The 14,316-nt window shown below is 39.7% G+C and overlaps 1 protein-coding gene across 1 annotated transcript in view; it reads right to left on the bottom strand.

Moving 5' to 3' along the window:
- Positions 1-14,316, bottom strand: part of USP4 (ubiquitin specific peptidase 4) — a 48,368-nt gene that overhangs the window by 23,296 nt on the left and 10,756 nt on the right. The window contains exons 8-13 of the mRNA XM_020789450.3: positions 13,631-13,748; positions 12,835-13,008; positions 9,901-10,059; positions 5,933-6,157; positions 3,096-3,179; positions 1,532-1,626 (exon numbers count right to left, since the gene is read on the bottom strand). Coding sequence (XP_020645109.3) covers positions 1,532-1,626; positions 3,096-3,179; positions 5,933-6,157; positions 9,901-10,059; positions 12,835-13,008; positions 13,631-13,748 — 855 coding nt within the window. The remainder of the gene's footprint in view (positions 1-1,531; positions 1,627-3,095; positions 3,180-5,932; positions 6,158-9,900; positions 10,060-12,834; positions 13,009-13,630; positions 13,749-14,316) is intronic.

Below are 14,316 nucleotides of genomic sequence, written 5' to 3'. Positions count from 1 at the left end.
GCACCCCTTCCCTTCCCTTCCTCAGGGTCCCGCGCCACTTCCCATTAGTTTCTATGGACGGAAAAGAGCAGATACAGATCAAATGGTTCTCAATGCATTTCTATGGGAAATGCAGAATTGACCTGCGAACTTTTTGACTTGCGAACTGCCTTCCAATATGGATTAAGTTTGCAAGTCAAGACCCCACTGTATCCTCTGGTTTGATCCAGTATAAGTTCGACTTATGTAGACACTCACAGAACTATGATTTGTATTTTGAAACTGGTTACAACTACTTAAAGATTTGGTTCAGGAGAGAGGGTTATATAATCACTTGAAAAAACACTGCTTCTGAATGTACCAGCTAAAAAAAAAATCACCTCAACCATACACACCCCAACCCCCATGCACATCTTGAACTTCACTGAGTTCAAGATGTGCATGATATCCAATGATCTACACTGCAATATTAAATCTCATTACCATATCTCTCAAGTTTTAATAAAACTAGGCTAGTGATTAAACAATTACCGGTAATTTATCTAATCAGGCACATTAAGTCTGTCTTCCAGGTGACCAGGCACGCTAGTTTTTGGGTAAAAAATGGCAAAGTTACTCTCTGTGGTCAATGTACTGGAAGGTTAGCAACTTGTGTATGTGTGGATTTATTTGAAATATTGCATTAGAACACATTCAATACAGATTTCACTGAAAGGGCAATTGAAGAGATTAAGAGCAGTATGGACTTATTTGGTGTTTTAATGGTGCCAATTTCACAATGCCTTCTGTGTTGCTCTTACTGGCTTGTTTGAAAGTTAGATAGCCAAATGCACAACAAAAAGACACATTTCAGCCAGCAGTACAACCAATTTTGTGTGCCATCAAAGTTCACAAGTAAAGGTAGTGGATTTGTGTTTCTGGATTACAACACCAAGGATTCCCCAGGGAGCATCTAAATATACTTCTGTCCATTACATGATGTAGCAGTTTTTCACATACACTCTCCATTAATCTTTCTAATAAATAAATGCTAAAGCAGACTTGGTGCAATGTGACCTAGGCCATCATCACAGAAATAGTTTCATTAAGCAGAAGAGAGGACAAAGTACAAAGTTGGCTTTACATGGTATTTCCCATGACACATAATACAGAAGTCATAGGTCTTTCAACATGACAATATTCAGCAACCAATGCCTACAGACTTTCTGAGAAAAGAAACAGAAGAACGGGTAGAGATGCAGCTCATGTTGTGGACAAGATACGAAGTCTAAGTTTAACCTCAACAAATTCTCCATGCATGATTCATACAATATTATTTTAATATCTGCTAAGTATCTACTGGCATCTCGTTTTATCTAAGAAAACAGATCTTGTAAAAATGGCAAATCAGAAATAACCACAACAGCATGGAGTGAATTATTTAGGAGGTAAAGAAGGTACCTTATTTCAAAGTAAGAAACACTAGAATGCTCTTAACGTCATAAGACTACAAATCAAGTAACACGTAGCCCATTTGTCCAATCACTATTCTGTTCTGGAGATGGTTACTCACACAAAGATGTTGTCCTTTGGCATAATATGACTTAAGCCTTCATCCATTTGGAAAATTTTGTGAAATCTGTGATTATAAACATCCGTCACTACCATCTGAAATGGCAAACAGTTGGAATTGGAAGTTAGTCACAGGCACAAAAACCTTTGACCTTATTAGGTGTACCTGACCAGCTGAAACTGGTACGAAGAAGGCTTCTGCTTCTTTCAGAGATACTGCCCTTTGCTGGATTTGGTCACTACCTTCTCTTACCTCCCTTAAGTTGGTCTGTTCCCTATTCAATCTGGGTTTACAGAGAATAAACTGAAATTGATGTAGATTAGCAAAACCAGTGCAGAACAGGGGAAACACAACTAACAAGAACAGGATTTTTCCTTTTCACTGCTATACTCAAGTCTCCTGCTTTTCTTAAAACATCTCAGCAGCTCCTAAGTTCTACAAGACACTTTAAAATTCTATTGAAATTTATATAGCCACTTTAATCTCCCATAGTAACTGTGGAGTAGCAGTAGTTTTGTTGTTATTGTTGTGTTGTTGCTTTTTAAAAATGTCACCTCTCAAATAGATGTGTCATAAAAAGTAACATTTCTGAAACAAAGTAAGCATTTTGCTGCTGGTCCTGAAGGATTAAATGTTACAGCAAAGGTTTTCACTAGACCAACTTCTACTGGTGCAGAGAAGACTTCTGAGTGTTAATAATACTGTATTCTGGTTAACAAGTTCAGATAAAACAATTTCCCACTAAATATTTTTAAACCATAAGCATCTACCTAATTACTGGCTAGTATCCTGTTGCACAGTTCTGCCTAAACACTGGAAATGAGGTAACTGATAACAGCAGACTGCTACTAACAAATTCTTTTTTTACATTAGGGTATATGCAACTTCATTTCTCTGTGTGCAAGTTATGCACACCAAGCAAAAGGAAAAAGAAATCCATAATCAACAGTCATTTGCCACAAATGATTACATCATTGCTGTTGTCCAAGCAGAGGTTTACGACAAGATACTAGCCAACAGAATGTTAAAAAACCGAGGTCTCAATTCAACCAATCCACTTCCAGGGATATCTTTCAAACTTATCACTATACGTCTTTTGATTTTAGGACATTTACAGCACAGAAAAGGTTAAAAAAGCAATATACTGTACTGATAAGCTGTTCTCACCAGAAAGTTCATCCTTAGTTGGACTATTTAGTACTATCTAAATTTCAGGAAGCACAAATACATTAATATGCAGAGAGCAGAATCTAATTTTCCAGTAATCTGTCTGCAGTTAATGTACAAATCTGAGAATGTATGTGATAACACAAATGAGACTGCAGCAATGCATTTACTAAATATAACAAATAATTTTTTTTCATGCTGCCCAACAACATTCTGCCCAAGCTTCTAAGGTCTTGGTGAAAGAACCACCACCATAACTATTCTCAGAAAACCTGAAAGGTATACAATATTAAGTCACCTTCTTATAGTACGTCTTGCACTTTTAAACAAATTAAAGTAATTTCCATTTAGGAGCATTTTTTCACACTAGATGTTACTCATCAGTCATCATCCTTACATTTTCTGCAGGGATCCCAGAGAGTTTTGAAAGTGCATCACACAAGTCAGATATGCCTCCCATCATTGGGACCACAACCCGATACTGGAAATAAACAGAACATTAGACTTAAAATGAATAAAACAAATCTTGATTAGGGCACAACTTGTAAATAAAAGGATTTCTACTAGTAATCAGCTCTGACCATACAAGGGCACAGAATTTAAAACCCAATGCGTTTTCGCTTACGTTACATATTCTTTTGTATGTACCATGACTGAAATCCTGTCGTTTATCATAGAAATTCACACTAGAGTAAATCCACTGAATTAGTGGGGATTTGGTGAGTCAATTCTTCCAGAAATTATGGTGATTCAAGTAAACTGCAACTAGAGTAGTCTTATTTCAAACAAGAGGACTTATGAAGGAAATTCTCATTAATTCACTAGGTCTAATCTTCTGTGACTCACTACATTAAGCAACAGGACTTCAGCTATTGTCTCCTTTGTTGCAGTAAGGATTAAAGAACGAGAAGGGAGTAAATGTTCAATAATCTAGTTTCAACATTTTGCTTATCAGTAATTTAATCTGGACTATACTGTAATTCTTCATAAGATATTTTTATGCACTCTATAGTCAATGGGGTCAATTATTTAAGCCTTCATTTCCAGAAAGCACACTGCCCAGATGATCCAGCAGAGAAACGTTAATGTCTCTTAAGGTGTCCTCTGCATACCCCCAGCTCAGTTTTCAGAACCAGAGCTCAGGGAAAAAAAAGCATCAAGGTATATGATAAGGAAGATACTGCTTCTGTAGGAGTAGACTCATTCTAGACCACAATTTACAATTAATTTGTCATCAATGTATCTTCTTTAGTACTGACAGCCATAGGAATATTTAGTTCATGAGTTTAAAACAAAGAAATATACTAGTTCTTTTTAGCTTTTTTCTTAAAATGTTAACACATTTAACATTTTAAGAAAAAGCCCAAAAAGAACTAGTACATTTCTTCTTTTGCAAATCCAGCCAGCCTAGGTTTTAGAACCAGGAAGCAAGCAGAGTTCAAAAAGAAAATATCCATGCAACCAAGGCACAGTCATCATAGTTTTCCACAGTCTGCATTATTTGCACAAAAACTGTTCTCACAAATGTGTGGTAAGAGCATAACTCCAGCACATGTGTAGAGTGCAGATCCAAAATACAGACACAGTAACTTCCCTTATTTTATGACTCTTACAGTGCCAGATTAAGAGATTCAAAACAAACAGGCAGTAAGGAACCTGTTCTTTTTAACCATTCACAATTCTAAACCCCGATACATGTAGTGATCAAATGTGAAGCATGAGTACAGCTAACTAGTGCAAGTGTTGGAAATACTGTAAGGGGAAAACTGAGTGGTGCAGAAAAGTGAAAAAAATGTAACTGAACAGGTCAGAAAATGTAATCTCACATAATGATTAGAATAATTGAATTGGAAGGGGTGTATAAGGCCACAGAGGAATCCAAATCAAAGCAGATCTGATAGATGGTTGTCCAATTTTCTCTTGAATGCTTCCAGCATTGGAGTGCTCACCATCCCCATTGGTTCACTGTTGTACTGCTCTAACAGTTAAGATTTTTTTCCTGATATTCAGCCAAAATCTGTTTTCATCGAACTTGAGTACATTATTATGTGTCCTCCAGTCTGGAATAATGGGAATAGACCCTGTTTCTCCTCCGCATAGCAATCTTTCAAGCATTTGAAGACTGCTGCTATCATATCTCCCCCCCAACCCCTCTTCTCAAGCCTAATTATGCCCAGTTCTTTCAAGTCGTTCCTAACAGGGCTTCGGTTTCAGTCCCTTTATCATCCCTGACATTCTCCTTTGAACTTGCTCATTTCTTAAAGTGTGCTGTCCAGAAATTGACACAATAGTCAAGATGAGGCCTAACCAGTGCCAAACAGAAGGGAACTAGTACTTCACAGGATTTGGAGACTATATGTCTGGCAATATAAAATATCATTTACCTTTTTTTGCAGTGGCATCATACTATTGGCTCATATTCAGATTGTGATCTACAACAATTTCAAGATTGTTCTCACATGTAGAACTACTGAGCCAAGTATCCCCAATCTTGTAACTGTATTTGGGGTTTTCCCTAGATGTAGAACCTTGCATGTATCCAGGTTAAATTTTATTCTGTTGTTCTTAACCCAATGCTCAAGCCTATCATCTTTTTGAATTTTGTTCCTGTCTTCCAAGGTATTAGCTATTCTACTCAATTTTGTGTCATCTACTGATCTGACAAGCATTCCTTCATCCAAGTCACTAATAAAAATGTTGAAGAGCACTCAGTCCAGGATCGAGTCTTGTGGTACCTCATTTGTTACCTGCTCCCAGTTTGAGAAGGAGCCATTGATAAGCACTCTCTGAGTACAAGTCTATAACCAACTGTGTATCCAACCTAACAGCTGATCTATCCAACCTATGCCTAGTTAGCTTATCAGATTACCATGTGGCACTCATGATTTAGAACAAGCAGCCTCTTGCAAGCTGACAGAACACAGAACGGCTGGATTCTACAGTCACAACCAAGAACTGTATAAAGAGGATTTGTTGTTCATCTGGAAAACATGCCAGATTGGGGATGCAACTTTAGAATGACAAAAGAACACTTCAATTCCTTCAAAAGAGATGCAATAAGAATAAGGCACATGCCAATCACACCATGAATAGCATGATTACTTTTCATTTCTTTTAAAGGTAAAAGAACATGCAGATCATATGATGGGTTACAGAAAACCTGTAGTAAAGTTGGCTGTTTCATCCACAGGGGATGATCTCATTGGCGAAGCCTGACAAAATAGCTCTACTTACTTGTGAAGGCTTGCGCTGAGGATCTGCAAAAACCAAAAACACTTCCATCATTCGATCTTTTTTCATGGGCAACGGAAGGGTTAAGTAGCAAAAAGGGTCAAAAGTCACTGAAATTTTAGAACATTTGGGGCAGACTAATGTGGACTTGAAGAGGCCATGAAAAATATCTACAATGATAGAGTCATTCCGTAATTGATGGTTCTCCCAGGCTTCTTTTGCTACCACCTAGAAAAAGAAAATAGTTTACTGAGATTCAGAAACAAAGTATTATGCTGAGCAGTTGAATTAAAATGTAAATTCTGCTGCCACTGTTTTCATACCTTTTTTGCAGAAAAGTTAAAATATTTCTAAGACTAGAAAGGACATGTGACAAGACAATGTGACAGACAGACTACAACCTAGAAAGTCCTGCCTAACTTGTAACTGATGTACATGAAAACATGTATTCTCCTATATAAGCCTCCCTGAAATTTAAGATACATACTTGGGGCAGGCCCTTCTGTCCTTGCAACAGAGTTTTGGGGCCCTTGTCAAGGAAGGCCTAGCTAGCCCCTTCTCCAATGGACTTCCATCAGCAGGCAAAGCCATTGCTTTAAATTCTGTTGTTTAGTACATCACACTAGAGTAGACCCCTGAATCAGTGGGGATTTGATAAGTTAATATTTCTGTAAGTACCAATTCAAATGGGTTACAATTTACTTTAGTGTAGTACGCTCTGATGAAACTTATGGAAGAGCTGACTCAGTAAATCCCCACTGAATCAGCAGGCTTACTGTAGTTATGCAACAGGGTTTCTATATGAGGCCGCTAGTGGGCGTCATCAGGAGGTGTGGAGCGATGTGTCACCAGTACGCTGACGACACTCAGCTCTACATCTCCTTTTTGCCAACTGCAGGTGATGCCGTCCTGACCCTCCAGCGCTGCCTGGAGACCATCCTGGAATGGATGCAGGAAAATGGCCTCCGGCTGAACCCGGACAAGACGGAAGTTCTGAGGGTGGGGCCCCCCGTAGTTGGTGGCCTGGTTGGCCCTCTCTCTTTTGGGGGGGCGACCTTGGCCCCAGTGAGCGGGGTCCGCAGCTTGGGCATACACTTGGACCCGACGCTCACCATGGAAACACAGGTGACGTCGGTTGTCCGCTCCGCCTATTTCCATCTTTGGCGGATTGCCCGGCTGCGGCCCTATCTCGACACGGGGGCCCTCACTACCTTAGTACATGCGCTCGTAATCTCAAGATTAGATCACTGTAACGCGCTCTACGTGGGGCTACCTTTGAGGCTGATACGGAAACTTCAGATGGTGCAGAATGCAGCAGCCAGACTCCTCACCGGAGGGAGGAAATATCATCACATCTCCCCCACCCTGGCTAGACTGCACTGGCTGCCCATTTGTTTCCGTATTGACTTCAAAGTCTTAATGCTCACTTATAAGGCCCTAAACGGTTTGGGACCTCGATACTTGGCGGAACGCCTTCACCCACCAAGTTCTACCCGAACCACCCGCGCGAGCCAGGAGGTGAGACTGAGGGGCCTGACGCCGAGGGAGGCCCGGAGAGAGAGGACAAGAAACCGGGCCTTCTCGGCGGTGGCCCCTCGCCTTTGGAACAATCTCCCTCCTGAGATTCGCGCGGCCCCTTCGCTGGGTACATTCAAAATTCAATTAAAAACATGGCTTTATGTTAAGGCCTTCCCTCCTGCCAGCACCTAATTTAATTTATATTACTTCTTCTTCTTTCTCTATCTATTATTTATGACTTATGTTTTGTTAATTGATATTTTGATATTTTGGACTTATGTTATTATAATTGTATATTTTTATGTTAGCCGCTCAGAGTGGTACTGTGTTACCAGATGAGCGGGATACAAATCAAATAAATAAATAAATAATAAATAAATAAATTTCTAACATTATTTATATATGACTTTAACCTGTAAGCTGATTTGTAAATAACATTATACAGTAATTGGTTTTAGCTACTTTTAAATTATGCTTCCCCTGGCATTTACTTATCATGGGTTTTGTTTTTATATATATTTTTACTGCTGTTTTAATTTTAATATAATTGATTCTATTTATGCTGTTTTTACCATTTGTATAGCATATAATATGATATATGTCTTATCTGTGGGTGTGAATATTGGTCACTAGGATTTATAGATTATTCTTGTGGCAAGCCACCTAGAGTAGTGTTTAGAGCTAAGTCAAACAGTCTATAAATGCCTGAAACAAACAAATGTACATTTTATTCATAATTTTACCTTACAACTTGACAAAGTGCAGCCCTCCAGATGTTTGGAAAGCCATTCTTTGCTCCCCCTTCTTTTACTGAGGTCTTCAAGAAGACAACAGTCAACTTACAGAAAGAAAACTCAGTGGGTCTCTTTAAACATAGCTATGGTCAGCTTCAGGCTCTCTTGGATGAAACCGATGCCCTGGATCCATTACCGTTGGGCTTCAGGCCGCACCATGGCATGGAAATGGCATTGATCACCCTGCTGGATGACCTACTTAAGGAGGCCAATGGGGGCAAAATGTCCTTGCTCATACTCCTTGATATCTCAGCTGCCTTTGATACCGTCAACCATGGTATCCTCCTGGAGAGGCTCTCTGAGCTGAGGATTGGTGTCCTTGCTCTTGCTTGGCTCCAGTCCTCCTTAGAGAGGTATCCCCAGAGTCCAGGTTGGAGAGAATGTATCGGCCCCATGGTCCCTCAACTGTGGGGTTCTGAAGGGTTTGATCATCTTCCCAATGCTGTTTAACGTCTACATGAGGCCACTAGGAGAGGGTCATCTGAGGATGTGGAGCTTCCTGTCACCAATATGCTGATGACACCAAGCTCTACATCTCCTTTCTTCCATCTGCAGTGGGTGCCGTTCTGTCCCTTGAGCGCTGACTGGAGGCCGTCCTACAATGGATGCAGTTGAATGGACTGAGGTTGAACCCAGACAAGACAGAGGTCTTGCGGGTGGGTGCCCCCGATGTAAGTGATTTGGGGAACTCCCTCTCTTTTTTGGGGGGGGGGGGACAACTCTCACCACAAAGAATGCGGTTCACAGTCTTGGAGTCCATCTTGACCTGGCGCTCATCATGGAAACCCAGGTAGCGTCTGTGGTTCGGTCCACCCACTTACATCTCTGGTGGATTGCCCAACTCTGTCCCTATCTAGACGCAGGGGCATTCACCATGTTGGGCCATGCACTTATAGTCTCAAGAATAGCCTACTGTAATGATCTCTACATGGGGCTTCCTTTGAGACTGATGCGGAAGCTGCAAACGGTTCAGAACATGGTGGCCAGGCTATTAATAGGGGTGAAAATATTCCACCATATATCCCCACCTTGGCCGCCTTACACTGGTTACCTATTCACTTCCACTTTGATTTCAAGGTGATGACTATTACATACAAAGCCCTAAACAGTTTAGGCCCTCGATACTTCGCAGAGTGCCTTCTTCTGCCTAGTTCTGCCCGAATCGCCCATTCCAGTCAGGCCGAGCGGCTAAGGTGCCTAATGCAAAGAGAGGTCCAAAAGGAAAAAACAAGAAGCCGGGCCTTCTTGTCAGTGGCCCCTTGTCTCTGGGACAATTTACCTGCAGAGATCCGCCTGGCCCCCTCAATGAGGGCCTTTAAGTCCAATTTGAAGATACAGCTATACAGACAGGCCTTCCCTACATCCATCACCTAACCTATTTCTTTTTTTTTCCATTTTGGATTCTGCTATTAATTTGGGCTGTATCTTTGGTTCCTTTATACCTTCTCAATTTATTTTTATATTTTGTGTAAACTGCCAGACATGTTTTAGATGGATGGTATATAAGTTTAAACAAACAAACAGATATCAGGACTAACATATCAGTAAGAAAAACAGACAAGGAAGGTATATGCATAAGAATAATTGTTCTCCTTTCTTTTGTTATTGTTTCACATTACAGTTTGACTTCAAGAAAAAAAAACTTTATTTAGATCATACCGAATCAGGTCTGCCATTAGCATCCTTCAACTCCAAGTAGGGTTTCTTCTTTACTCTGTTTAGATCCTCATGTAAACCATCGAGAAGGAAGGAGAGAAGCTCCTGAGAATCTTGCTGCTGGTACCCTGAAAACTGAGGAGCAAACCGACCAACCTGGGTCTAAAATTAAAAATGGAAAATTAGAATTTGCTAAATGGAAAATGAAAGACACTCCTAACATTTTACTTGCATTTTCTACAAGACATTAACAAAAATGTATAGAATATACCGTATTTTTCCATTTATAAGATGACCCAATGTATAAGACACCCCCCCTTTTCTAACCCCAAATTTGAAAATCTGATTCCTGCTTTTCGCTTCCTTTTCCTAAGCCATGAGGCTTAGCAAAAGGAAGGGAAAACTAGGGATCAAAGGGCTACATGATCACTAAGCTTGCAACCAGCAGCGGTGGAGGCAGCATCAGCAGAAGGGCTCGGCCGCCTCTTAGTGCTGCCCATTGACTGCTGCTACCACTGCCTGATCACAAGGAGACGATCGCTGGAGGGGGCGATTGGGTGGGGGCAGCAGCAGCAGTCAATGGGCAGCTGTGAGAGGTGGCTGAGCCTGGCTGCTTCTTTGTCTCCGTCTCCACCTCCTGCTGCTACCTTCTGTGTACAAAACGACCCTGAATTTTTTCTCTAATTATTTTAGGAAAAAGTGTTGTTTTATACATGGAAAAAGTCCATAAGATTTCGAACACATGGGCTAGTATGGAAAAACATATTCTAGACAACCATCTAATAAGAAGTGTACAACCTAAAAACCAATGCCCAAGATGATGGAGAGGACAAAGTGATGGAGTAGGACTCAGGAGACTTGTGCTTGAAGCTGTGTGTAGCCATGAAAACTCACCAGTGTGTGGGAGGGTGTAGCACTGGTAGAGTCACCCCTTAAACTTCTCACTAATCTTGAAAGCTGTATTAGCGTCAATAAACTGGTTCTGACAACTTATAACATATATAACAATCTAAAACCTAACTGAGTGTTGAAGTAACAATTTGAAGAACAGGACATTATAGGGGTTGTACAGTACTACCACATATACTCTAATATCTGAACCAAATTTATGAAGATTATTATTTATTTTTATACCTCAAATATACTGGCCAGAATCAAACTGGAATTTGTGTATAACCTGTAGTGCCTACTTGATGAGATGTTGGGAAGCATTTTGGTTGTGCCACTGGGTGTATATACTGGCATCTCGAAAGTTAGCTGCAGCAAGTTACACAAACCTTACACAAACACTAATAAAAATGTGGCCACTTAATAAAAATATTTGCTAAAACGTTAACAATGACAAAAAGCTGATAAAGTGAAGGAAAAAAAACTGTAATTGGGACCTGTTTCTAAAGAATTCAATGCATGACTTATGCCAGGAAACAGACAGAAATGTTTGTCCTTGCCGATTCTGTGGAGCTCTCAATGGATTCTGATACCATTAATCATGGCTTTCTTATAGACTCTGTAGCTGAGAGTAGGAAATACTACTTTGCAATGTTTTGAGTTATTTCTGGAGATGATATCAGAACCTGATGTTGGAAGACTATGACTCAATACTTCGGCTTATGATCTCCTAAAGGTTTCTGGCCTCTTATTCATGTTAATTTATATCTACATGAAAATGTTGGTGGCTTTGGAGTCCAGCATTACCAATATGAAGCTCTGGTCTCACTTCCAACACAATCCAGGGAATATACAAAAACAATTCCACAGGGCGGAGTGCAACTCACAAAGCTCTGAATGGACTGGAAAAAAGACTGCCTGGAAAACGTTCTTTCACACATGGCTGTCCAAGTACTGAAACCCTCCCCAAAATGTACATACCATCAACATCTGACATATTTTGGCAGGAATTCAAATAAATCTTCACATCCACTGCGTTCACGCTCCAGAATGACACTCAGGTATTACCTCGTTGAGGGACTTCCACTGACTGAAAAACTCCCACTCCTTATTTACACAGGCATTTACCCTACCGGACTGATCTGATCAATTTCTCTGGTGAGATGGTTCCAATTGCATTTACAATTCAATTTTGTTTTTAACTGGATGTCCTGTATAGCAGGGAGACTTGTGGCACAGTGGCTAAATTGCAGTACTGCAGGCAAAACTCTGCACACGATCTGGGTTCAATCTCAGGTAGCCGGCTCAAGGTTCATTCAGCCTTTCATCCTTCGAAAGTCAGTAAATTGAGTAACTAGTTTGCTGGGAGGGCAATGTGTATCCTGCATAACTAAACTGTAAACTGCCCAGAGAGTGTTTTAAGTGCTATGGGGCAGTATATAAGCAGCATGCTTTGCTTTCTGAATTTTTTAAAACTGCTTCTGTATGAATCCAGAGTGGTATTTTTTCTAACTGAGAATTATTTCTTTAAGTCCTGATGCTGTTCTTAGTCACTCTGGGCACTTTTAAAATTGAAAACTGGAATAATAATGTAACAAATACTAATCAACACACATTCCCATCTGTGCAGTTATATGTGTGATACCAGATGTGCTAATAATGTACATGCATTTGTTTAAGGAATGACAAAGTGATTTTAAGGATTACATCTATCATCTCTTTTAATCAATTCAAAACAACTCAGTCTACAAATTACTTTAGGCTGGTAATGCCTAACCATAAATCTTAATTAAACTACAAATAAATTTGTAAAGCTTTAAAAGCCACAATGATTTAAAGAGAATGTGAAAGCTTTTAAATGTATAACATTTGGTGAAGTAAGTAGGTCATGTTGTGTTCAACATGCTCAGAATTCTTTTAAATTCACCCTAACTTTTTTTTAGCAGAACTTAAATAAAATATCTTCTTTAAATAGCTTCCAAAGCTTTATGCAGTAAAACATGACACCAAGAATGCTTTATCTATATGACTGCAACAGAAAATACTTACTTTAAACATGCGGGGGGCCACATGAGAATGTCTCCCAGACCACATCTGTTTGATGAGGTCTGCATATGCTTCTGCAATTTCTCCTCTCATTCCTAGAGGATTCTCATGATTTATTTCAGCTTCGTACCGATCTTCCAAGAAGTATTCCGTTAATAGGGGAGTGTTACTCAAACACTGAAAGAACATTTGCATAAAAGCACTGTGTGAAAAGGAAAGTCTTCCAAACACCCAATGCCAAATTAAAAAGTGTTAAAGTCAACAGAATCTCCATTTTCAGAATTCTGTTGCATGTCAATTTTACAGAATCCTATTAAAATCCCATTCTGTAGCATTTCATTCTTTTCTGCCTAAGGTTTTAATTAAATAGAGATGGGAACAAAAATGTTTTCAATTTTTTTTTCAACTCAGCTCTGTGTGTACATTTCCAGGAAGGCAATTCTGAAGGTATGGGTCAAATAAAGAAAATGTTCTGCTCTTCCATCTTAACACTCTAATCAGAAGGCCAGAGTGTAGGGCCTACTTTCTTTAAGGGAAACACAGAGCTGTAATTCAGTGGGAGATCAATGCTATCCATGCAGAAATTCAAAGATTCAATCCCTGGTAACCCTAGGTAGAACTGGGAAAGAACCATCTGAAGTCCTTGACAGTGGACAGTCAGTATATACAAATCTGAGTGATATGGATCAAACTTCCTATATTTATATTCTCCAAAACATATGCTTACATTGGCCTGAGTCTGGGAAGGTATAAAACTGAGCCAAACTAGGTTTTGGAGCAGACACTACCAGTTCTTTACCTGTAATGCTGAGTTCATGAAACATGTATTTCCTAAGTTACTGAGCCCACAGAGGCCTGGTTGTGACTGGGGAGGACTCTCCCTGCTGTTGTAGAAGTTGTAAGACAAGTTAGAACCTCTGAAAAAGAAGAGGCACCAAGTAAGATATCAAAGTGCAGCACATTTTAGTTACCAAAGAAATGTCTATGTGGACAAAAATTAATTTAGAGTAAAGAATGGCTTTTATGAGCATTCACTTCTAATTTAAAAGAGTACAGGTTGAAAAACAAGTTCAAACCCACTGCCACCCTATAAGAACTATGACCAGCTTTTCATTCATAGAATGGAAATTCTACTTCTTTTGTCCTGCTTGCAAGTTGTCGGTCCTTCAGCTCCATTATGTGCTCTTCAGGATCTCCACAAATTGCCCCATATAGAATGTTGAAGAGTCACAGAGAAGATGCAAGGAGACAGAGAATCCACTCACTGATACATATTACCCTCTTGATGGATGGGGTTTACTGGATACAACTTGATCTCTCAGTATCTCATTTATCCTTTTTGGTTTCTGAATATCAGCAGTTATGTCATAACAACAATGCCTTCTCCATTGTTACAAATTACACCAGAAACAGTCATGTCATACCTATAACTAGCTTTTATTTTTCATAAGCTTTTGTGTGTCTAAGCAGAGATTAATGGAGTGG

The sequence above is a fragment of the Pogona vitticeps genome, chromosome 2 (genome assembly GCF_051106095.1).
Source record: "Pogona vitticeps strain Pit_001003342236 chromosome 2, PviZW2.1, whole genome shotgun sequence".
Lineage (NCBI taxonomy): Eukaryota > Metazoa > Chordata > Lepidosauria > Squamata > Agamidae > Pogona > Pogona vitticeps.
This window is presented reverse-complemented; position numbering and strand designations above follow the sequence as displayed.